The 26951-nt window shown below is 32.9% G+C and overlaps 1 protein-coding gene across 1 annotated transcript; it reads right to left on the bottom strand.

Moving 5' to 3' along the window:
- Positions 1-9: 9 nt before the first annotated feature.
- LOC139520928 (uncharacterized) lies at positions 10-20156 on the bottom strand. The gene is made up of 10 exons (XM_071314014.1): positions 20042-20156; positions 9996-10390; positions 8358-9167; positions 7913-8094; positions 6232-7398; positions 5243-5433; positions 4721-4871; positions 3975-4166; positions 750-907; positions 10-304 (listed from the first exon to the last, which is right to left on the bottom strand). Exons 2-10 carry the CDS (start codon positions 10385-10387, stop codon positions 152-154), a joined length of 3396 nt encoding a protein of 1131 aa, XP_071170115.1. The 5' UTR covers positions 10388-10390; positions 20042-20156; the 3' UTR covers positions 10-151.
- Positions 20157-26951: the final 6795 nt, after the last annotated feature.

Here is a 26951-nt window from a genome sequence, read left to right as displayed (position 1 = left end):
TCAAATTCCTCTATTACATCTTGTTACAACTTCACATTATCATGAAAAATGTATTTTTTTCTCTCATAATAATCAGGGAATAACAGGCACATATTCATTTCTTTGAAACCAATTATGATTTTGGTTAATTGACAAGCCTTCCACATAATTCTCAGGTATCACCTAGTTTGTAAATTTTGAGCTGATGATTGAGGAAGTTGACAACAATAAGACGTCCATCTTCTGTTAAATGCATATCGGAGGGTCTTTTGATGGGTTCTGAAAAACCAACAATACACACAAATCCACCATCTGGACGGAATATCTGAAATACAAAAAAAAACTTTACTTGATGTTGTTATAATTTACCAAGTGAACTCCTTAAATGATATAAGAAGTTCAGTACACTAATCCCATCAATAATTATGTTAATGTTATCAACAAGTAATTACAAAAGTCTGTTGCCTTTAGAGGAAATATTTCATGGGACTAGATCATCACAAAAGTTTTGTAAGTCTGAAGTTCCAGACAAAGTACTTGAGACAAAGTCATATTAACTAAAACATCAACACACAATAAAAAGAACATGTGTACTTTTAGGTTAACATGTGTACTTCTAGGTTTCAACTTCTGAACTACCTTTATCAAAGATTTAATATGATATAGGATATACAGAAACAGGCAGGGCATATGAGGCAAAATGTAATTAATGCTGAAATTTCATGATGATTTTACCACTACTATCCACAACCTAGTAAACTATTTCCTACCTGAACCCTGTCATTTTTACTGTCTGCTACAATCATATTACCAGTACTATCCACAACAACACCTGAAGGTTCAAAGAACTCTCCATTGCCATATCCTCCCCTACCAAAGTACGACTTGATCTTTCCTTGTAGATCGGTTACATAGATCTCATGTCGACCTTGAAAATAAAATTTTTAGTAAATCAGAAATTAGAGACCTTAATCCTTTGGATATTGGATGTGTATTGATTGATTGATATTTTTGACTAAGATATTTGATTTTTTTCCAATTTGTTGTTAGTTGCTTTGAAACAACCTGCAAGTACTCTCAGATCTCAGACTACTTAGTAGGGTATATTTTATGTTGTTGTTAGAGATAAAGGATGGATATGTACACTGCCACGTCCTGTATGTGTTTTTGTTGGATTTTTTCTATTGATAAGGATATAAAGTTTACTTTCAAGATGAGTTGAATTATCTCCCCTTTAAGACAGTTGGCCTCAGATCACAATTAATTCCCTTTGTTCGTGGTCTAGGAATGTAGTTCCCAATTATTATATGGGGTATTTCTTCCCAAGTAATCTGTCTACTGTTTTCTTTGAAATGTTTACTATTTAAGTGGTCCTATCAGTTGCATATATATTGAAATAAGTAAAACATGTGGAAACCAGGTGCTCCGCAGGGCGCAGCTTTATACGACCGCAGAGGTCGAACCCTGAACAGTTGGGGCAAGTATGGACAAAACATTCAAGCGTGATACAGCTCTGAATTTGGATTGTGATCAAATTTTTGACATTACATGTTTTTTTTTACACAAAACAAATGTCAAGATTTTACAAATCAATTAAAGATTTCTTCTTCAAACTTTTTAAATCTAAAATTAAATAGTTGACACAGCATAGGTTTCTGACACAGAATGAATGTGGTCTAATGAACTTAAAATATTTTTTTTGCCTTTGAGCAATTCACTATGCTGTTGAATATTAATCCTCTCAAAAAAATGTTTGAAGAAATTTTCTTTTTATTTATGAAATCTGAAATGAGAAAAATTTAAACCCCCCCCCCCTTTTTTTTCACATCCCCGTTTCCCTTTTTCCAAAACTGATATCAATTCAAATTTCTAATGGAGTTTGCAACAATAACTACTCTTTTAAATACATCATAAAATATTAAAATGTAAAATAAAGTGCTTGTTATCACTGAATGGTAAAGATTGGTTGGTAGTAAAAGTGAATATACATTGTTTATTGTATAAAACAATAAAAAAAACTTCATCAGCAACATTTTATATTGGCAAATTTCCAATGAAGTTATTTACATAAAGTTATTGGCAAATAAAAATAGAAAATGACATCATAGTCATGTCTGGCAAATGTCCAACATACATTATCTAAAAACATTTTAGATAAGATAAGGAAAAAAAGCTTCATCAGCAACATTTTATATTGGCAAATTTCCAATGAAGTTATTTACATAAAGTTATTGGCAGATAAAAATAGAAAATGACATCATAGTCATGTCTGGCAAATTTCCAACATATATTATCAACTTCTATTCTATACAAAGAAAGATAACTCCAATTGAAAATTAATTGCTATTGCACAATATTGTGCAATTAGATATTTCTTGCTATTGTGCAATACTGTGCAATTGAAAATTTCTTGCTATTGCACAATACTTGATATGGAATCCTGATTTGGACCAACTTGAAAACTGGGCCCATAATCAAAAATCAAAGTACATATTTAGATAAAGCATATCAAATAAGCCCAAGAATTTAATTTTTGTTAAAATCAAACTTAGTTTAATTTTGGACCCTTTGGACCTTAATGTAGACCATTTGAAAACTGGACCAAAAATTAAGAATCTACATACACAGTTAGATTTGGCATATCAAAGAACCCATTTATTCAATTTTTGATAAACAAAGTTTAATTTTGGACCCCCATTTGGACCAACTTGAAAACTAGGCCAATAATTAAAAATCTAAGTACATTTCTAAATTCAGCATATCAAACAACCCCCAGGATTCAATTTTTGTTAAAATCAAACTAAGTTTAATTTTGGACCCTTTGGACCTTAATGTAGACCAATTTGAAAACGGGACCAAAAATTAAGAATCTGCATACACAGTTAGATTCGGCATACCAAAGAACCCCAATTATTCAATTTTTGATGAAATCAAACAAAGTTTAATTTGGACCCTTTGGGCCCTTTATTCCTAAACTGTTGGGACCAAAACTCCCAAAATCAATACCAACCTTCCTTTTATGGTCATAAACCTTGTGTTTAAATTTCATAGATTTCTATTTACTTAAACTAAAGTTATTGTGCGAAAACCAAGAATAATGCTTATTTGGGCCCTTTTTTTGCCCCTAATTCCTAAACTGTTGGAACCAAAACTCCCAAAATCAATCCCAACCTTTCTTTTGTGGTCATAAACCTTGTGTCAAAATTTCATAGATTTCTATTAACTTAAACTAAAGTTATAGTGCGAAAACCAAGAAAATGCTTATTTGGGCCCTTTTTGGCCCCTTATTCCTAAAATGTTGGGACCAAAACTCCCAAAATCAATCCCAACCTTCCTTTTGTGGTCATAAACCTTATGTTAAAATTTCATAGATTTCTATTCACTTTTACTAAAGTTAGAGATCGAAAACTAAAAGTATTCAGACGACGACGACGACGCCTACGTGATAGCAATATACGACGAAAATTTTTTCAAATTTTGCGGTCGTATAAAAAATTATTGTTGAAAGTGAAAGTAGTGATTTGGCCAAAATGAAAGTAGGGTAGAAATCCGCCTTCGTCATTTATTCAAGATTCAAATCCTACCATGGGCATGCTAATAGGGCCCTCAAAAGAAAAAGCACTGACGGATTGTTCTGGGACAAGCATAGTTTATTAGAATAATAATGGTCTATAAGCAGTTAAATTTATTTCATGTTTGTAGCGGTGCAAATTTTTTAATTCAATTTGACTTTAACTAAAAAATGAATTGTAGCCAAGGGGAAGAATAATTGTGTTCTGAGGCCAGTTAACTGGTATAAAATATGTTAATAGATGGTGTAAATGCCATTTATGAAATTAATTTAAAGTTTTTGGAGACAGACAAATAAAAAAAGGCTTTTCTGGGTATCATGTACATGTATGTTTGAATGCAACAGATCCAAGATTAGGTAATTTGAGCTTTGTTGATGATGTTTTAGTTGTGCTTCTAGTTCAGATTTTTCAGTAGCTATTTACCTAGATCACTGACAACAAGTGTACTCTGGCCAACATCTAGAAATCTACACCTTGTCTGCGGAATACGTCCCTGCAGTGGCTCATAAGGAAACGAGTTAACCAATTCTCCCTTCTGGGAGAAAATAACTATTTTAGGGTTTCTTTTATCAACATCCAGTGTTAACAGATTTTTGTCAGGAGTCATACTCAGACCTGAAATTAAAGAGTTGATAACATTGAAGAATAGAAATTCAAGTTGAAAATTACCATTTTATATACAACAATTTTTTTATAAAGAGTTGCATTGAAAATTACAGTGTTACCCAAACAAGACCTGTAGATTTCACTGAGGTCTATGTCATTTGATCATCTTCACAATTTCGTATCTTGAATTAAATCTTGTACATAATTATGTACCAACCATTTCAAATTAAGTATTGAATGTTTATATCTGAATTAAACAAATTAAGTATTGAATGTTTATATCTGAATTAAACAAATTAAGTATTGAATGTTTATATCTGAATTTAACAATTCTTTATCATTTAGGCATATTAATGAAGGATTAGAGTAATCCAATTTTCTTCAAGTATAAATTATATATCTGAATATGACAATACTTCAACATATGGGTGAGAAAGTGGTTTTCTATTTGTTTAAGTTATATTTGAATTTTATCATACCATACCAGAAGGCTGGGAGTGTTATCCATTACCATCTGTCTATTAACTATAACATGTTTATATCTAAATTTAACCATATTTTACCATAAGGTTGAGAGAGCTGACCAATACCCATCTGTCTAATTATAGCACCTCGCTCTAAATCAAACATTCTGATACATTTATCATCCTTTACAAACAGTTCATCTCTCTCATTTACAACCACTGCTGATGGTCTCTGCATGGCAGGTTTCAGCTGGCAAAAAAATAATATAATATGCTAAATAACCTGGATAGATATCACAGAGAGGTCTTACTTAAAACAAATAGCTTTTCAAAATTACCTAAAATGTTATGCAGAAAAGTACTGTTTTTAGTCTGATTTATAGAAGGGCTGTTCTATTTATGATTGATTGTTGGTTGCTTAACATCCAGTGGCAAATATTTTGCATGTTCAGGACAAGCCGTTCCATTTAAACATTCACGAAACCCACGGAAACAGGCACATTCAAAATTGAAAAACAATATAAAGAGGCAAATTAAGAATTTCATTTACATTTTCAAAACTGATGAAAATTTTGATCATTTGTTTTGCTCATAACCACAATTTGTTATAAATTAAATTACCGTGGTACCGATGGTCAATTTCAGTTTGCCGTCAGCCGTGAAAATCTTAACAAGGTGATTTCCAGTGTCTGCCACTATGACATCCCCATTACTTGAAGTGGTGACACCTATTGGGAAATGGAAACCCTGGTCTTTCCCACCAATTTTTCCAATAAGTTTGGCTGGTATTGGAGGCAGAATCTTGGATACACCTATAATATCAAATAAACATTCATGTGTCAGAGTTAATCAGGTTTGTTCATTATAAACTTTATAGTTTCACATACATGAGCAATAACTACTGAACATTAATATTGTTGGAAAACCACAATTACAACAATACAAGCCTGTCTTTTAGCCTTAATACATTTTGATATTTATTCATAAATTAAATTCTTACATTTATTTAACACTAGATGTGTCACAGCGACACGAATGGCCCTGTCTCCAAAAGTTGAAAAATCTGCAATTTCAATAAAAATTACAGCAAAAATTAGCCGAGCGGAGGGAAACTTAAACCTGATCTGTAACTCATCATGAGTAACTCACAAACCAAAAATCAGCCCAATATCTGGAAGCATTTAGAAAAAAAAGTCTGTATAACTGTGATTTTCAATAATTTATCAAAGTCTAAAGCCCGTAATTTCATCAAAAATTAGCAGAGCAGATCAAAACTTAAACTTGATCTGTAACTCATCTTGGTTAACTCACATGCCAAAAATCATCCCAATATCTGAAAGCGTTTAGAAAAAAGTTTGTATAACTGTGATTTTCAAAATTTATCTAAGTCCAAAGCCTGTAATTTTGACTAAAATTAGGGGAGCAGAACGAAACTTAAACTGGATCTGTAACTCATCATGGAGAACTTATATTCCATATATCAGCCCAATATTTGAAGCGGTTTTTAAAAAAACTCCCTATAATGGTTTGTTGCGGAATGACGGACAAGGGTAAAACTATATGTCCCGACCACTTAGTGGCGGGGCCATAAAAAAATATTTATAATATACCTTTTGACATTTTCTCTATGTATTTAGCAACAGGACTAGGTGTACTAGCTCTAGGATTAACACTCAGTGTGTCTGGTTCAGGTTTGTTCAGTTTTGCTTCATCTGGTTCTCCGGTGTTAATTTTGCTTGTACTGATTCCTGTTGAAGGACCAGTAACTGAACTACCCCAATCGTCTTTAGGGTTATGCCCCTTTTTGCCTGTTAACAAACTGGTTACTTGTTTACTTTTAGCACCAGACCCTGTCTCACACCACTCATCGCCTGAACTATATGCTTCCTGTAACTTGTTTAAGCTGTGAACATAATGTTGTCCTGTTTTAGAATTTATGCCTGTTTCACACCAGTCGTTCATTGCATTGTGACCTCTCCCCACATTTGACCTGTAAGCAGGGTTACTTTTCCCAGTTGTCACAACCTTGGGGACAGTTTCTGTCCATATTTCTCCACCCCTAATGAATGTAGCTTTGTCTTGGGAGGTTTCCAACGAATTATTGCCGAACTTTCCGGAATCTTTACCATCAGACACTCCAGAATCTTCTTCCCAGCCAGAATCAGCTATACCGCTTGAATCCCCATCCGTCCTGTCATCTTTGGTCTGAAGATTTTCAGTCTTGACCATTGATTTTACAGGTAATGGTACAGGTTCAAATTTTATAGGTAATGGTAGGGGTTCAAATTTGACAGGTAATGGTACGGGTTCAAATTTGACAGGTGATGGTATAATACTCTGCTTCTTATGGTCAAGATGTCCACCACTTCCTTCTAGACTGGCCATTCTATAATTTATTGGGATAGCATTAAAATTGTTATTTGCATCTTTTTCAGTTTTAACTGTTACTGGACGGGGAGATATCTTTATATTGGTGGAAGGGCGTCTCAATCTAAATTCCTCTGCTTCTTCGTCAATAAGACTTTGATCTGTATATACTGACTCAGTAATTTTCTTTTGACCTTTAGGTGTACTTGTAATAGAATTAGAGGTCATCATGTCTGACTGGTCGTTCAACCAATATTCTGTTTTACTGTCCCCTGATCCTAGGCCTCCTCCAAATGGTAGACATTTTTCAATAGATTTAGGTTCTATAATTGGAGATACATGTGACTGGAAATTTTCTGTATCAGTTGTTTTTCGCCACCAGTCTGAATTTTCAGCATCTTCAGGAAAATCTAAAATGCATGAAAATAATAGCATTGTAAGCAATATTCACTATGAATGTCCCATGCGAGATTAGTGCAAAATAAAAATTTGCATTCCCTAAAATCTTCATCTGCACCTATTACTATTCAGACTGTCTTCCATACCTGCCAACCTCTGAAACCTTCAAAGAGGGAGATCTCCCTCTCAGCTATGACAGCTGAGGGGAAGATTTTGTGCGAACGACCTTTTCAAGTGAAATATATGACCTGATTATTTATTCTTCTTCAAAACACATATAAAAGTTGATAGATAGACTTATTATTTTAAATATGGTTATATTCTATTTAGTCTATGTTGGTTTGTTTCTTTTACTACCAGAAGTCATTTGAAAATAATTTCTCATCAATACAATATCTACATATTATTTTATTAACTACAAAATTTCATGCAATTCTGTTGTGTAGTTTCAGAGGAATTGTAATGACAAACTGTTGTAGAAGAATGCCTAAGTTCAAATGAGCGTACATACATGAGCATACCAACCTTTATGACTAACATGTGGCTCATGTATGACATTCTCAGCTTTGGCTGTAGTCATCAGACCAGTCAACATAGACAGACTTCGAGCAGCTAACATTGGTTTCTTCTGTTTCAGTGTCTCCTTCTCAGATAGAGGGAGAGCTGGCATCTTTGGTATTTCTGCGATACCAGGAGGTTGAGGTGGTCTGGAAAAATACAAGCATTCTTAAAAGTTAAAATACAAGTCTGATAAATCTTATAATATTGTTACATGTAATTGGTATTACCAGGCAGCTATGTTTTTCAATGAGCAGATCTAATGTTATCTATATCAAGCACAATAAATTGATTAAATTAACATGAAAGGTGTTAATTCGGGAAATGGAGCATTATTTTGGAAATGGGTACATATTTCCAACCTCAAGAAATACTATAAAAAAGTAATGCAAGAAATGTCTTTTTATCTTACACATATAAATTCTGTGTGTGGTTGTCAGTATCATGTCCTAGATGTTTTTTACTGTCTACTTTTCCGTCTCCATGATTTTTGACATTTAAGGACGATCTTTCCTCCGCCATCTCATCATCACTACTATTCCAAACAAAATCTTCTTCAAACTTTTTATCTTTCAGTTTCTTTCCAGCCGTTTTTCTCATTTGAACTTTCCCTGGTAATTTCTCCTTCCTAAGCGGTTTTGAAGGCGAACTTTTACAATCTTCAGGATATGAGGAAATACTCTCCTCTGATGTGGATCTCTTACTCAAACCAACATCCTCTAGAAAGTTACGTACTAACCTCACACAAGGAGAGATGTTAGGATTAACAGTTTCCAACAATTTTCTATTATCCAAATTTTTTAAAACACTGTTTATAGCTATGTCCTGACCGGGACATTTATTTTGTAAAACCTGTTCAGTTGAATTTACTGATTTACTAGCAATAACATTCCCATCCACATGTACAGGGGATGGTGTTTCACACTCTACACAACTTATCATAGTCTGGCTGTCTACATCTTTCTTGCCTTTACTGTAAGTACGTCCACAAAATGGACAATAGTCTTTAAACAGTACTTCTGTTTGACTGGACTTGGACAGTGTCACCCTATTTTGGTTCAAGTTTTTCTGATTGTTGTCTGCTTTAACAAGGTTGTCAGCATGATTAATCCTAATACTTCCAAAGTTAGAGTAGTCATCAGCTGGTCTCTGAGGTACAAAGTCTAAACATATTACATCTTCCTCCAGTTCAAGGTCGGCAGAATTTTCTTTAGAAATTATCCTGAAATGAGATACATGAAATTCTAATAAGCAGATTTCTCAAAATGATGCGTCAATTGATAATTAGAACTACAGAGATTGAATCTGTCAATGAACACTAAAAGATATTGTATCCCATTGGTTACTTTGAATAATTGTCAGTGTACATAAAAAGTTATTGCAGCCCAATGGTTGCTTAACATAAAGTTAAGTTACATGCACAAAATGTACATCATAGAATGCACTTTAAAATTTAAAGAACTTAACATTAACATTTAATAGAACCTGTACAAATGTACATGTACAAACTCCAGACTATGAATATTTTTAGATCTATAATCTTGAATTCATAGATTTAATTTTTTATCAAGGTTAAGAAAAGCTTTTTGACTATATCATGTAAATATCTCAGAAACAACAACATACTTTCTTTGTCAAAGAGAGGTCTCTGTTTTTTGTATATCAACTCATGATAAAAGTTATGATTATACAGTTGTTTCTCATGTTGATAATTTTTAAAGCCTGTTGCATTGAAGAAGGTTTACCTTATCCCTTTTTAGCAGTTTTTATACACAACGAATCACATGCACATGTATGTTATATGCTCATTTTTAATAATATTCACAAATCTGCATTAAGACCTGATGATATCTTACTATCTATAAATCAGTAGACACTTTTTTTTTTTTTTTAAAGATTTGAATGATACAAGTATATTATTAGTGTAAGTTGTTCAAGAAGGTAACATATAAGTTGTCTGTTAAGAATACATTTGTAACTTGTATAAGCATGCAAGTATTTAAAACATTTAACAATGAATCATTCATTTCTAAGGTAATTTTAAGCATACTTAAAAGCTTCCAGGAGAGTTTTCCCTCTCTGAAACTGTGCAGGATTAACTGTTTTGACAACTTTCTTTAGAAGTCCTTCTGTTTCCAAACACAGTTGTTTTACTGTAGCCTCTTCTCGCTGTAACTGCACTAAACATGAATTGAGGTAAGATGTTTTTTCCTGGAAGGCACTGGCTAACTCATGCATCATTTCCTCATGAAATATTTCTAGTTTCATTCTAATATCCTGTACATACTCAGACAGCTGTTCGTTACTTGTACTCTGTTTCATCAACAGCAGAGTATGGGAGGCATTCAGCTGACGGGAAATGGCTTTCATTTTCTTCAGCAGACCATGGGAATTCATTAAAGAATGCTGAAGATCGCTGACAATATCTAATGGATGATCCATTTTCTGAAAAAATATTCAGTTCAATCTATAAACATGTATTTATTTCTCAACCGTCATAATTCTTTAGGCCTAGGATTTAGCATATATGATTTTACACTAGTAATTTTGGGGCCCTTTATAGCTTGTTGTTCGGTGTGAGGTAAGGCTCCGTGTTGAAGGCCGTACTTTAACCTATAATGGTTTACTTTTTAAATTGTTATTTGTATGGAGAGTTGTCTCATTGGCACTCACACCACATCTTCCTATATCTAATTTCTCCATATATATTATACTAGGGATTGGTATGCCCATAGCTTCTTAACATGACAAAAATTGTTGAAGGCATGTTTCTTCATCTTAAAACTTCCAGAGTCAACATCTTTGCTCTACACCTAACGGTAACCCCGGTATGATGTTGTATCATATACACCAAGTTCATCACACATTACCTCTCGCCCAACACATTCCAGAACAAAGGCCAGGTTGGGTTGACTAAATGTTCCGAAGAATGGATAGCTTTGAAATTAAATTGGGTAAGCTCGAACAAATTTACTCGGTAGTTATGTCTATAAATTCTAAAGTAAATAAACTGGAACAAAATGCCAAATCGATAGACGATCGAATGGACCAGGTAGAAAGAAGCTCCAACCTTATAAGCAACGATTTTGATACACAGAAAGTTGTTTTTTTCTGAATTTAAAACTGAGCTTGACAAGATTTTGAAGCAAATTAAATCAGGTGGAATACATTCTGTAGATGGAATAGGGGAAACCTTGGATGTTATTCGTAAGGAAAATACCAAACTGAAGAGCGAGTTAATACACATTCAAATGAGGTCCATGCAGAATAACTTAATATTTTACAATATCCCAGAATCGGAAGGTGAACAATGTACAGACATTATAAACAAATTTTGCGATGAAAGTCTGAAAATAGAAAATGTGGCCACAAAGTTATCTATTGCTGAGGCCTATCTTCTAGGAAAGCATGGTGAGAAGACTCAACCAAAACCAGCGAAGTTTTCAAATTTTGAAAGCCCGGATTTGGTGAAAAAAAGCGCAAAAAATCTAAAAGATACAGGTTTCGGTATTTCAGAACAATTACCCTTGGACATCCAGAAACGAAGAAAAGAAAAACTGCTGATTCTAAAGGACTTACGCGAAAGGGACATTAAGGCTTACTTTGTGAAAGACCGTATATATATATATATTTGTAAATGGGAAGGAATATTTGCCATAGGACAAATCCAGAGAACAATTTTGTAAATTAAAATATGTATGTTGGAATGTTCATTATTTGACTTCAGTCTACAAAGATAATGACTTTTGAACTTAATAAATGATTATAATATTTAATTTCTCAGCATGCTCAGTGAGACCTGGTTTAAAGATAATAACTTGTTAGTTATAGATGGTTTTGAAAGAATTTCTTGTGTATTTCGTAATAAAAATATAGGTACAGTTGACTCCCGTTGTCTCGAACTCGGTTGACTCGAAATTTCTGATTGAGTCGAAATTTTCCCGTGGTCCCAAACTTTGTTCTATATAGATACATGTATTTCTACTCCTGATGAGTCGAAATTAGATGAGTCGAAATTTCGGATGTCTCGAATTAAATTTACGGCCCCAAGGCTAACAAAAGTATTTTAATTACATTCTAAGGTTGAAGTAATACACATGTGTCAAAACGTGACCTCAGGGATTTAAATCAATTTCATGATGATTTAATCCAACAGTACACTTGTTATTAAATTTACGGTCATTGAACACTGTACGTTTGATTTATGACAGAGTGTTTTCCTATGGCTATGATTATCTTTGATGTCAATAATCAATAATTTGCGATGCATTGTTATAGATTATCTAAAGCCTGGTTGATTAAGGGCATACAATACAGTTACCGGGGAGGTAATGACGTTGCTAACGTAAAATGTTATTTTCGCGACGTCAAACTATGACATATCGGGAAGAGATGCATTTTTTGACTGATTTTTATCATTCAAACTGATTTAATTTGAAAACAGGTGCATGGACCCCTATTTTTTAAACCGACATTTTGTTTCATTTTGCAGGGAGATTATGTGGACCAAATTTTATAAAACTGTAAATAGTGGAATTTTTTTTATTTTGATAAATATGCAGCAAAAAATGACGTTTTTTTCTCAATTCATGACTATTTGATAATATCGAGTTACATGTATTTCTTTATAAAAAATGCATAAACTTTTAGGATACCTATAGAATACAGAAATTACAAATTATTTAACAAAAAACAATTTATGTTTATCTTTTAAAACAAAAAAGTTTCTTTTCTTTTCTTTCGAAAGGAAAAATACGGCCACAAATCTGAATTTTGAGCAAATACAATGTACATGTATATACAAAATTTCGACCTTATTTAATGCAAAAAGTAGCAAATGAAGGTGCTTTTTTTTAATTACATATTTGATTTAATCAGGCAAAAAATAGCATACATTTGTAAATGGAAATTTTCATCAAACTTCAAATACGGGCTCAAAACTGTATCGTATGCCCTTAAAGGTGAAATACTGACAAAGGATTAAATTGACTAATTGTACAAGTTGTATAAATAACGATTTATTTGATGCTGTTGAAAACATGTAACATTTACAGAACCTCAAAGACAAATGAAATCAACCTCAAATATGATATTTATGGCTTGTTTTCTATCCAACCCAATGGAATACCTATATAAGTATAGTTGTCTTGGACTATTTTAAAATTTTAGAATTTGACAAAATGCAAACTGTATTTTATCACCAAATACATGTACCCCAGGAGCCAATAAAAGAAGACCAAGTATTTAGCCAAATTCAACTCTGCCTGAAGATCTAATTTCAAATGGTGCAGATCCAGTACCAAGGGTCAAGACAATGCTTACTACACTTCATGCAAAGCTGACTATGGTTGCCCAAATGACTGGATCAAACATATGGAGACAGCTACCAACAGCAAGCCTACAACTCTATCAATTGAACACCTTCTGTTACAAGCATGTTCAGTAGTGGTACCAAAGTTGACAATGTAGCTTAATCAGAGATACTTTTTGCCAACTATGTATGATCAGTGTTCTCCCCAGGCCGTTTTAGAGTCGCGGTTCGGCGACACTATATTTTCTTCCCGCGACGCTATAATTATTATGAGGATGTTACTTTTCTCGTTTCTATATGGCAAACCCATGTCCTAAATTTTGAACTTTCATCTAATTACCGCTTATGATCATAAAAAATATATCACCTTTAATCCCTTCAAGTCGGACAATAGACTATTAACCCTTTCGCCGATGAGTCCCGGTTTACCGGGATTCATGCTTCAGACAACTGACGATGAGTCCTGTTTTACCAGGATCGGAATACCTCTTTTATATTTCCCGCTTAAAACAGTGCAAACATGAGTTATCTTTCTTTGATGAATACCGGGATGAAAGTGTAAACATGGCGTTTCTGTTTGTTGAAAATCGTGTCAAAATCAGAGGAAATTTACGGAATTTACGAGAATTTGAAATGAGGGAACATTTTTTTTGAAAGAATATGGAAGAATTGAAGCCAAACTAGTATACTTTTTTCCCATAAAATGTCGTTTTATGTACAAAACACTTGGAATAGACATCGTTCAGTGTGAGGAATTTGTACAGCCTCATAAAATTTTTCAAAATTTTGCCTTTTTGGGTTAAAAAATTACGATTTGGGGTCAAAGTGCGGAATTTTGAGAATTTTACCTAAAAAATGCTGAAAATTTGAAAATTTGAACATTTTATGAAGAAAAAATTATCAAAACATAAACAAAACTGTGAACATGGTGTTAGTGAATGAAATAAATACACAAATAACTACAACAAACAAGTTTTTATTGACATTTATTATGAAGATCTCCCACTTGAGTAATAGTAGCCAGGGAAGCCATTGTCTCAGAGTAGCTTCTGTCTGGGCAGCAATCGGTGAAAGAGTTAAGAGTGATCAAATAGGTGTTTATTGCCCTTTGGGGGATAACTGTTTGGATAGGAATACCCCAAGCTGTCACTTGTGACATGATTAATACCATGTGGCATACCTGTCAACCTCTGAAAATGAAAAGTCAGGTCATGACCTGCATTGAGAAAAAAAATCTCAGGTCATAACGCGTACGACATTTTGCGGGCTCAATTGAAGAACAAAAATATGTTTACATATAATTTATATAGTCAATATAGTCAATATGTATATGAAACAGTTAGAACATGTATACAAGTTTATTTCAGACTATTGTTATATTCCATAGTAGCAGACTTGGCATTCTTTAAAAGAACTGCACTTGGTTTCAGTTCATAGCAATGCAAATGTGTATTCATTTTACAAGAAAGAAGAGCACACAGTGTATCCTTATTAAGATCAGCCCTAAACTCTGTAGCTATTTTCTTTACTAAAGAAAATGCCCTCTCACTGTCTGCATTGCTGTTTGGCAAAACCAGTAATGTTTTAGCAAGTTTTGACAAAACAAAAAATCTTGGCTTGTTAAGAAAAATGTCATGCAACTTGGACATTTCTCCCCAAAATGTACCAATGTCAGTTTCAGAGGAAGTGCAAAGTGGAAGTTCATCTAATGGGGTCAACTGATAGTCACTGAACTCATCTTGTAGCTGTGTTGTCTCTTCATATCGTTACGTAGCTCAGGTAAACAGTCCTACATTTTGACTTTTGGTTACATTGAAAAAGACCGATAAAACCGAAGGTCGTATTACTTCTAAATACCGGAAACAATTCCGGTCAGAAATCCGGGTGAAACGGGTAATGTTAGAAATTCCCGGGACCCGCCGGGTAAAGAAAAACTCCCGGGTGAGAGGTGAAAATAACGGGTGTCACCCGCAAAAAACGGGTGAGTTGACAGGTATGCATGTGGTCTGCAAAATATTACAGTAGTATTACTTTCTTTCTCTTCCCATCACTTTTTGTAAATCGAGAGTGAAAAGATTTCGTGGATAAATATTATTATCCTTAGGCCAAAATAAATAAATAGTGTGTTTCCGGTTTCCCGACCCTACCTCCGTTTCTGACGCCGACCCTAAACATTTTATTGACAAAAATAAAAAAATATCAAAAATCCGGATTTTTCGGTCTGTCCGGATCCGACTCTTCGTTTAGAAAACTACAGATCTTCAAAACGTTTGATAGCAATGACCAATACAGATAAGTCAAGCGTTTCAAGAACCAAGATTTAAAATAAACAAGCATGGCTTTGAACAACTGTGCAGCATATTAGCTGTCCAATATGCAAAATGTAATCACATGGTTGCAAAATATTTAATAGTAAAATGAGTTCAATTTACTGTTAAAATCCACAGTAACTCGGTAAAAATCCTAGGATTTTTCAAATACAGATATGGATAGTAAACTGCACACTGCAATAGTCGTGTCAGCGTCAAATACGTTAGTATTAGTAATACAAATAGATAGGAAATACTAAAAATTGACGACAAGGGGCAGACAATGTGTAAAAAGAAATAGAAAGCTTTCTCCAGTAGGCAGACATGGTGTATGATTCATGTTCATTTATAAATGAATCTGCCCCTGCACCATGTCTACTTTTTATTCTTTTAAATTTTCTCAGGCTGGTCCCACAACAGTTTATAAGGAAAAGAAGAAGAAAGAGAAGGGAAAAAATCATGTCCTATTAAAATATCTACAATTTTTTTCCATAAATTTAATAAGAAAGATTCTCACTTTTCTCAAAACCTAAATTTTAACAATATTGTCAGAACCCCACTCTTCAAGATTAAATTCTGTCAACAGGTCAAACATCAAAACACATCTGTTCATTAAATAAAGAGGGTGCAAGAGTACTACCCCTCGAACAATCATAATAAGTCGCTGCTTTAGCATCAATTTGCAGTGTTTTTACTACTAAAAAAAGGGGTAGGAATCTGTTCCCACATGTATACCCTGTGGGACAGAAAACAGAAAGTTAAAAAAGCTGTAGATTTGAGTACTATTATCAAAGAAGCATGCAGGCACATCAAATGATTTTTTTCTGCTGTCATCGATAGAAAAAAATAAAAAGTTTTCATAAAATAAAATGTTTTACCTACCTACCCTACCTAATTTTTTTCGGGCTGAAATAGGAAACACACTATTTATTTATTTTGGCCTTACATCATGTACATTGTATATTTTATGATTTGGATTATATTTTTTTGTTGATAAAGGTTTCTGCAGATATTTTCAGGTTTGTTTGAGACATGTAGTCAGATGGGATCCATTAGTAGTTTCCATGTGGGAAACTATCAGACCAATCTATCTGATGTCTGAGGGTTTTAGCTGTCCCCCTAATGGATCGGTAGTTTCTTTCCGAGATCCTTTATCATAGGATTTTTGGCTTTCCTCTACCAGGAATACAGCTGGGCATTTAGCGGTATCGGTTTGGATTCCAAGTATGTCCTCTCCGGTTTCCCGTTCGTTGTCTAGGCATTTGTGCGGCATCCGGGGTGACCTTATCCTTTATTTTGTATATAATGTTTTTTCATATTATGCATTCATTTTTTATATTTTTGAGGATGAGCGAGTCAGGTGAGTGGTTGTGGTGTGTTTGTATGCTTTATTACATTGTATTGTTTTGGGTAAGCCTAAGTAAGGTTAACTTTCTGGTAGTAAGACCCGTCACGGCCAGACTGGGAAACTGGATAGGCAAATGCTCACATTAAATCTGTATCGATACAGTGTGTTAAATGTTTTCCTTTTTACACCATAACCCATGGTGGTGCTCCTACTAAAGGAGGGAGATACAGAACATACATACATACTACATTTGCACAAATGGCACAGTAGACAGAAAACAATGATACCTAAAGAGAAAACTAAGCATTAACAGGCTTTTTGTTAGATAATTTTGTTAAGAATATATATCATTTTGATAAAAAGAAACAACTGGGACTGATTCATTGAATACTATGAACAGAGACATATAGACACGGTATACATGTCTCTGCCATGAATCAATATATTTCATAGACATGATAAAGATTTTTTTTTAACTGGGTAGGTAGGGTAACTGGAACCACACATATATTTTTATTTGGCCCAAGAGGAAAAAATAATTCTGGACCTATAAATGAATACAGAAAACATAAACTGAGAATACTATTATCATGGTTATAGTTTAATTGTATTCTCAGTCATGAATTCAACAATATTGACACAAAGAATAGGGTTGAAAAGAATATTTTATTCACCGAATAAAACCTTTAGCATACAAAAAATATAATACATTTTGTAATAAGGCCAAATAAAAATATATGTGTGGTTCCAGTTACATACTTTTAAAAAATAGGGTCGGTAGGTTGGCAAATTTTTTTAATTTTTTTTTTATTTTTATTTTTGAATGTCAAAATCCGTAAAAAAAATCCTGTGTTTACCGATATTGTTTCCGGTATTATACACGCCCCAACCAGAAGTCCACCATTTTTACATGTGTTTGGTTGTAAAATAAACAGTCATGATACGTTTTTAGTTAATTTTGTTGCATTCTGTTATGAATTGTTGCATTTTAGCCATAACAGACCTATGCTTGTGATGGAAATTCAGATTACAGAAATCTATGAATTTAATTATTTTAATTCACAATCCTAAAATTTGATCGTTTGAAAATTTATTTTTCAGAAATGAAAAAAAAAGTTCTAGGGTCGGGGGTTTTAACTAGGGTCGGTCGGGTTACTGGAACCACACATATATTTTTATTTGGCCTAAACAATAACGCATATATCATAATGGAAATAGAGCATTGCCACGACGCGACAAATTACATTGAAAAAAAATACCTTTCTGGGGAGAACACTGAATTGATGGCTGATCACTTTATCTTGAATTATACTTAATGAATAAATATTTGAAAACCCCTTATCTTTTATTTTTATGAAGTAAAAATGGATATGCAGGTGTTTAAAGGTATGGAATTATTGTTCTTTTAACCCAAAAAAAAGAAGATATGCAGTTTAAACACACACAAAAAAATTGCATACGTCGATAAAAAATCTCCAGTCGTGGCTTGGCAACTCTGTCACATACATGTATGACTTATACATGTACATGTAAATTTTTTAGAAAATTAAAGGGAGATTATTCAAACATTACTAACTTATATTTATAAGTTTAAGTATATTTTGTTTACTTGTACAAGAAAATAAAAATTAATTACTTGTACAAGTAGTACCCCTGACTTAAATGTGTACAGTTTGAAAACAGGTAATTTTTCCTGCCAAATATTTAAATGAATCGGACATGTTAATAATACTTAATAGAAACCCCCAAGTTAACAAAACTAAATTATACATAGTGAACTGTTCATAGTGAATTAATTTAATAAAATAATGTTTTTTAGTCTATGGTTGCTACTGAACCTAACCTCAACCTAAGGCTATTCATTGTCATGTTTTAAGTTGCAGTTTGAGCCCAAATTGGAACTTCAAAATTTAAACCCAATTAGCTGATTATTTTCTGGAGCCGTAGAGGGGGGTGTTTTCCTTCAAATTCAAATTCTGTGTCTGGAAACTGAGGTGACATGATTACTAATACTAATGCTTGAAAACAGGAAAAAAAAAGGTGAAATTTTAATTGGTTAGATTTCTGGTAACGATTCTTATCTGACAAAAATGTATACGAAACGAAATGTTATGTGAAACTTTTACTGTAGTACTAGACAGGAAAAAACTTTACTCATGCAAAGTATTACCTTATTTAAAACAAAAATAAATTCTGCATAATTTTTTGAAAAATGCAAGTTTAACAAAGACTTAAAATAAATATGGGAAGAACACTGAATGTATTTACTTCATAATAGCTCAGCCATAATTTTACCTGCAAAAAAAGGGAAAAGAAAAGAAGATAAAGGACATCCTTGACAGATTCCTCTGGAAGTTTAAAAATCATTGGATATCCAATAGTTTTTAATAACAGATGTCTATCATGTCTATAGTCATCAAAGCTTCCAAAGAGTAAAAATCGAAATTTCTGGATAGCCTATAGTCAAAATAATTATGATGTTTGATAAGGCTGTTACTTATTGCCTTGACCATGTTGACGCCTTACAGGGATAGAAAACCAACTTGCAATGTGATGCCACTGATGGATTAATTATCCTTAACAGATGAACATGTCTTTACTGATTAAATACCAGTGGTGGATCCAGAACTTTTCATGAAAGGGGGGGGGGGGGGGGGGGTGATCTAAAGGGGGGCCAGCTCCAGTCATTTCCTATATAATTAACCAAAGTTTTCCCCGAGGAAAAGCCCCCCCCCCTTTTTGGATCTGCCTACATGTATGATAACATGTCCTTATCTGTATGATTTAATTGGAAAATAGTCCATACTATAAACTAATGAAGGCAAGCTAGCAGATAACAAAATTATTTCAAATTTCCTAAGTGGTCCTGTCTTTTGAGTTCAAACAAAATAGTATGTGTGTGTTTACTGTCATGTGGCTGATGTGCTGGAAAAAACCCCACTAAACAGGGTAGGTAAAAACTTTTGGGTTGGGTTTTAAAATAAGGATATGTTTCAAACTACTAAAAGGGGGTCGTTCTTCAAGCGCCTCTGGCACTGTGATCACACGCAAGTTTCAATCCTCAAAGCAGTTTACAAAATGTTTCAAATGTCTAAACACGTTAAGAATAAGTAGAATAATTTCCGTACTAGTTCTGTCTGCTTTGAACTTGATATCTTTTAAAATAACTGAGCTATCTACGGTCAACTTTTCAGAGATTTTCAACTTCACATCATCAGCAGCATGCAAGTTCTAAATCGGAAGTAATGATTAGTCCATAAGGAAGGGGTGTTTATTTTAAAAGATAGTGTGACAATATACTCAGCCGTGCAGTTTCTTATTCAATCAATTATTTTGTAATAATTTTTAAACTAAACCATATTATTTTAACTATAAATGAAAGTTAACTACCATATTAAATTAATTGTCACCTTTTTATATCAATTTTCCACCCCTATTAAAAAATGGATATAGTCCAATTGACGCATGGCGGGGAAATATCTTTTAAAAACATTGATCAGAAGTTGTTCAAACACTAAGCTGCCTTGACCCCCTCGACTTTGGCCACTTCAGGTTTATTTAATTACTTGAGTTTTAAACATTTTATAACGACATCATCTATATATGTTGAAAGTCTACAGATTTATGAATAAGATGTCTTCTCAAAAAATTATCAGACTGACTTGGCAGAACTGCTAGAAGATATAAAAGTTCAAGAGTGTGTATGAACTTTGTAAATTAACATACAATTGGTATCAAAAAGAAATTTTGAAAATTACATGATTCAGTTTGTCAAATGCTTAATTTGATTTTAGTGCAAGTGTATTCTCGATTCTGTAGGTGTCGCTGTTGACACTGGATACACCTTTATATCGCTAATCCCAGCTGACCCGGCAGCTTGAACTTTTGACGTCAACAACAATCACTTTTCCATTGTGGCGTCAGATATTTTGTTTTATGACATCAAAATTTTACGGGTACCTGTGTGATATCCAATATTCAAGTCTCGCGTGTAAATATTTCACTCTAGTAAACAACTCACTTGTACTTTGCAAGTGTAAAGCAAAATTCTATCCAAATGAAATATCAACCCGCGGAAAAAAATGTTACAGATGATGTATTGTCGTGTCATATGTTTATCAACCACATTTCTTTGGTTTCCATTGCATACGCCTACATTGTGGCGTGTTTTTCGGTTTCTATATTTGGAACAACAACAACACTACAACATGACAAATATTAATGTATGACATATTCATAGTCGCTATTAAAGAAGTAAGAACTAATTAAATTAAATTTACCTGTTCAGCAAAATTAAAATTATCATGGTTCTTATGAAAATGGTTGTTCAAAATCCATTTTATTTAATATTCTTTTGACAATTCTTATACTTCCTTTTTACATCATGTACATAGAACTAAAAACAGTCTTAAATATTTACATTTAATCCCAAATTTTGAAAACTGCATTTTATTTAAAATTAAATAATGTCCTTTAAAGAAACCCAGTGCAAATCTGAAATAAATCACAATGTAACAATTTTCAGCACATGAAACACTAACCTAAAACTATTAACTAGTTATTTTTAGTCCTGAAAAGTATTTTATTAACTTTTTTATTATTCAAGGGATCACCAGAATCACAACTTTAGAAAATGCTAATGTCCGGACTTTAAAGTCATTTCCTGTCCGTGTATTGATCCAATTTGAAATACAAAAATCGCAAAGTAATTGGCAACAATAAAAAAGTTGAAGTAACCCTTGACAAAAAATCTAGATACTTGAAAATATTCCACAGAACATGCTTTTAAAATTTGAGTAAACACCTGAATAAAAATTCAACAGTGAAAACTGTAAGCAGTGAAAAGACTTCACACGAGGATAAGACTTTTTTCTGAAGGAAAATATTTCATTGTGGGATATTTTCCATTACTATGAATTTTTTTCTGGGAAGTTATAATACATGTAATATTGAATTGTTAATAAAAAAAAACTTAATCTTTGCAAAAACTATGGACTAATAATAACTAGTAAGTAGTGTATTTGAATATAAGCTAAATTAGTGAATAAAAAAACAAATAAATGTACGGTGCAGTCAGGTGTATCCACGCACCTTAGTCACCTAAGACTTGTGACTTCACTTCATTCAACTGGTAAAACCAATAATTGGATAATGTTCTGTTTGCATGGTTTCACCCTCAAGATTTTGTGTAATGTGTGTCCAAAATTATGAAATCGATTCGGGAAAAAATAATATCTTCAAAGTGAAAAGTTTCATAATTACCTCCCTTTGATTGATGAACTATGCAAATTTGTTCTTCCTTGGTGACACATTTATCATTATGGTCAGGTATATATATATAGAATGCAAGAACTTTTACTTACATTTGTAGCACTTAGACAATAGGATTGTATTTCACAAGCTTATGTAAAATATGGAACGGAAAATATTAACTGCTACATTTGTAAATACTATCCATATAAGATTGAATTCAACTTCTCTTGAAAAAATCTACCTGTAAAAAACCATGTCTGGAAAAAAATTGACTGACAAATTGAAATTCTCCACCAGAAAAAATATCAAAGAGGAAGAAATAAACCGTTACACAACTACTTTAGTAATATGACTACTCTAAATAAGACACCAAAGCAATAAAATAAATAGCCTTTTACATGTTTTAGGTAGCACTCCACCATGTCCACAGTTAAAAAATAAAACTAAAATTGAACCTCAAAATGTTTTATCATCTCCTGTTCCTGGCTTTCTAATACATTAACCTAACTGTCTGTGATTTTTTTTTCATAAAATTTAATCACAATAATTAAAGTTCGTGCGACAAAAAGTTGGAAAAAAACATTACAATAATTTGAATAAAAGTCAATAATTGCCAGACCAATGTCATGAATGTATGGTATGGACATGCAAATACGGACTGTCATACAGAAAACAGCCTATATTATACATATACATTACATAATCTTGATGTTAATACAAACCGCCTTTGAAGGCTAATTTAATCTTCAGCTATCCAAAAATGAATTATATTACACACTAGCTCTCATATTTGAAAAATCCACAGGGGCCAAAATGCGAAACTACACACCTAACTGTGGAGTGCTACCTAAGATGTCATAATTATTAGGACTAGAGACATACATTTGTATATTTGTATGGGATGCAGATCCAGGAATTTGAAAAAGGGGGCCCCCACACATATTTCATTGGGATGTACATACAAAAAATGTAGCTAAAAAAAACCTGTTAAAATATATATATATATAAATAGTAGTTCTGTACATTGTGCATGCTGTAAAAAGTATTAAACATATTTAAGGAGGTATTATATATTTTTTGATAATTGTGTTAAATTATTTTTATTTTCAGTTGATATAAAACTGTGAAGAATGACAACAATTGTAAATCCTGGGTAAGACTATAAACCATAAGACAAACCCATCAATTGGATAAATAACTTAAAAATAAACAAAAGAACCAAATACTACTAGATCATACCCGTAGCCAGGGGGGATTCGTCCGACCCCCCCCCCCCCCCCCCCCTTGAAATAAAAAAAGCACTGTTAAAGTCAACGTTTTGTTCAAATTGTGACTGTTAAAGTCGAGTTCATGAGTCCAACGAACCCCTCCCCTTGGAAATTCCTGGCTACGGGCCTGTAGATACAGTATGCTACACATACCTTGTTCAAATAAACACAAATTCTTATTCAACCTGAATATATTAAGTGAAATATATGTCATGGATGGGAAGCAACCAACAATCAATCAATCCTAACAGATGATAGCCATATACATGTAGTAAAAGTTCCAAGAGGCTTAATTCATTGAAATATTACTGGTCACTCATCCTATTTTTATTAAACCTCATTTATGGGCATTATGTTTTCTGGTCTGTGCGTCTGTCTGTTCGTTTGTTCATCCGTCTGTCCATGTCCTGCTTCAGGTTAAAGCTTTTGGTCGAGATAGTTTTTGATCTTCAAGTAGAAGTCCAATCAACTTGAAACTTAGTACACATGTTCCTTATGATATGATCTTTCTAATTTTAATGCCAAATTAGAGATTTCCCCCCATTTTCACGGTCCACTGAACATAAAAAATGATAGTGCAGATGGGGCATCCATGTACTATGGACACATTCTGGTTCCAATGTAACTTGAAATTGCAATCAATTGTTATTTGACTATTTGTTCACCAATCAGTGATCAGTACCAGTATGTTAAAAAAATTATACAAGGTACAAAAAAATGTAGTTTTGAGTGAGAACAGTATAAAGTGTCTTAAATATGAATTAAAAAAAAAACCTATAATAGACAGTAAGCCAATCCTATTACATGAAGACTGCAGTAAGACATGTAATAATAGAAATCAATAATTGAATTGAATTCAAAGCTGTTTGTAAATAAAATTATAAGTTCTATGAGTATGAATGATGTCAGGGTTAGAAGAGACGTGTCGTCTATGTACAAATGTAATGTCTTTAAATAAAATACATTGTACTGTAAATTCTGAAATAACCGACGTTTTTATTAATGCAAATAATGTGAGTATCGTAATAATGAGAACTAGCATTCTGATATTTGCATATTGTGTCCATTCTTCAACAATCGTAATGATAATAATTTCTGAATTTACAGTATAATTGCTTTATAACAAATATTTGTGTTTAGATGTTAGTTAATGGATAGTGACATTATTTTCAGTTTTGAAGACTTTAGACCAGAGAAAGTTCAGTCAGCAGGAAACCATCAGTGTGTCATGGCAGAAATAGATAAGATAAATAAAGATCTACAGGAACTCAAAGATGGGCTAGTTGATACAAGTGGTAGGTAAATACATGGTCACATGAGACAGCAACCAAGTAACACAGGCTGCTTAATATAAACCTACTTTCCACATTGATAGACATTGTGTGCACATACCATATATTTTAATTAAATTGTCATGAGTTTTAATGATTTTTAATAATAAATAAAATTGAGAATGGAAATGGGGAATGTGTCAAAGAGACAACAACCCAACCAAATAAAAAACAACAGCAGAGGGTCACCAACAGGTCTTCAATGTAGCGAGAAATTCCCGCACCCGGAGGCGTCCTTCAGCTGGCCCCTAAACAAATATATACTAGTCCAGTGATAATGAACTAAATACATGCAGTGTGTTTTAAGCAGACAACACTTCATCAATCAGAAGCAATCACAAGCAAGACACAGTTTCATGGAACCAATACTTATTTTTTTCTATTTACTTACTAGTTATTACAAAAGTATAAAAGATGGTTTCCCAAAACACTCTTTATCAAATTAGAACAAAAGAGGTTGTAGCATCTTAGATAATTTAAAAGTTTGTAGTATATTTCTCTAATTTTTAAATTTTGAATATTTTCAGTTAGATGCCACATGTTAGAAGTGGAGTTAGCCACACAGTTCAGCCCATATATGGTTTCCACTGTCAGGAACACTAAACAAGATTGTGCAAAATGTACAGAGACAATTCGGAACTATGTTGGAGCAGTGTCAGAGTAATACACAAAGTTTACTGTTTAAGATAGTTCTTATGTTTGTTAAATTTGTTGAACAATTAAAGCGCTGATATTTTATATATATATTGTAAGCCAAAACATTATCATGTTTATATTTTTCTGTTAATTTCTTTTATATGTTAAAATATTACATTGTATTTTATGTAAAATAATAAATTAATGTCTAAGGAAGTATGTAGTTATGTGATGTTTTAATATTTTGGATATATATACATGTCATATTTATAAGAGAGTGGTAACATGGGATAAGAAATATCAAGTAATGGACTTCTAATAATACATCAGTTTTCTTTTGTTGCTGTAGATCATATAAGTTGTTAATTTTTTTTTTTTTGTCGAGCCTGCGACTTCTGTTGCTGAAAGCTAAGCATATATATGGATAGTGAGCCGGCGTCTGCTAACTTTAAAAAAAAGATATCTATACTATTAAACCAGAAGACCTCATTTTGTGTGTCGCTTCTCTTCTTTCCAAAATAAATTAATCAACACGCCTCTGTGTCCTATAGGTACAGTGCAAAGTCGCATTTGTCATCCATTTATATGATTATTTAAAAAGGCATCCGGATTGGACGAAATTTTAAGTCCGATTAGACTTCCGGTTTGCGTTTTTCTGTATACTTTGAACATACATATACTACGAATAAAGTGTATTGTAATTCTATCTGCTATCATTTTCAAGTTTACTATCCACAGCGGTCACAGAGTTTATTAAATGGAGAGGGTAACCGTCTGTATACTATATCAATTGACCGCCATGGATCGATTAGTAAACTTGGAATTGAAAGTAAATACACTTTATTTATATAGTAATGAATGTTCATAATATACAGATAAGCGCTAAAATTATTCATGTGAACTTCTGATACCTTTTCTGAAATTCTCCAGTCATTAAATCTTTTACAAAATTTATTTATTACAACATCAAAAAAAGATGTGATATGATTGCCATGTTGAGACAACTCTCCACAAGAGACCAAAATAACACAGAAATTAACTAAAGGTCACCGTACGGCCTTCAACAATGAGCAAAGCCCATACTGCATACTCAGCTTTAAAAGACCCCGAAATGACGATGTAAAACAAATTAAACGAGAAAACAAGTGGCCATATTTATGTACAAAAAATGAACGAAAAACAAATATGTAACACATAAACAAATGACAACCACTGAATTACAGGTTCCATACTTAAATGTTCATAGCATACTAAGTGTGTTCATATTGAAATTGATAGAAAACCAAAAGTTGGAAATGAAGGAGGAGGGATAAATAAAAACATTTTCCTGTCCCCAATAACCTATGACTTGTGATACATTTGCTGAAATTCTCCAGTCATTCAATATTTTACAAAATTCTTCCAACAACACTTTACATACTTTAAACTACGCTCTGAATGCCCGTGATTTCGAAGGTGTGTTCTAGTGTTTTAGAAAGTGAAAGACTTGGATGCTTCATACTTTGTATAAAGATGCCTTATGTTACAGATTATGTCCATTGTCCTTGACC

The sequence above is a fragment of the Mytilus edulis genome, chromosome 4, assembly GCF_963676685.1.
Source record: "Mytilus edulis chromosome 4, xbMytEdul2.2, whole genome shotgun sequence".
Lineage (NCBI taxonomy): Eukaryota > Metazoa > Mollusca > Bivalvia > Mytilida > Mytilidae > Mytilus > Mytilus edulis.
Note: the sequence above shows the minus strand (reverse complement) of the source record. Positions and strands in the feature narration are given on the sequence as shown.

What these genes read in the sequence shown, in the direction of transcription:
- LOC139520928 (XM_071314014.1), bottom strand. Translation starts at nt 10,387, where the DNA reads ATGGATCATCCATTAGATATTGTCAGCGATCTTCAGCATTCTTTAATG. An exon ending in AATTGACCATCGGTACCACG is followed by an intron (nt 4,872 to 5,242) that starts GTAATTTAATTT and finishes TTTTTTTGCCAG; the next exon opens with CTGAAACCTGCCATGCAGAG. An exon ending in GTAAAAATGACAGGGTTCAG is followed by an intron (nt 305 to 749) that starts GTAGGAAATAGT and finishes TTTGTATTTCAG; the next exon opens with ATATTCCGTCCAGATGGTGG.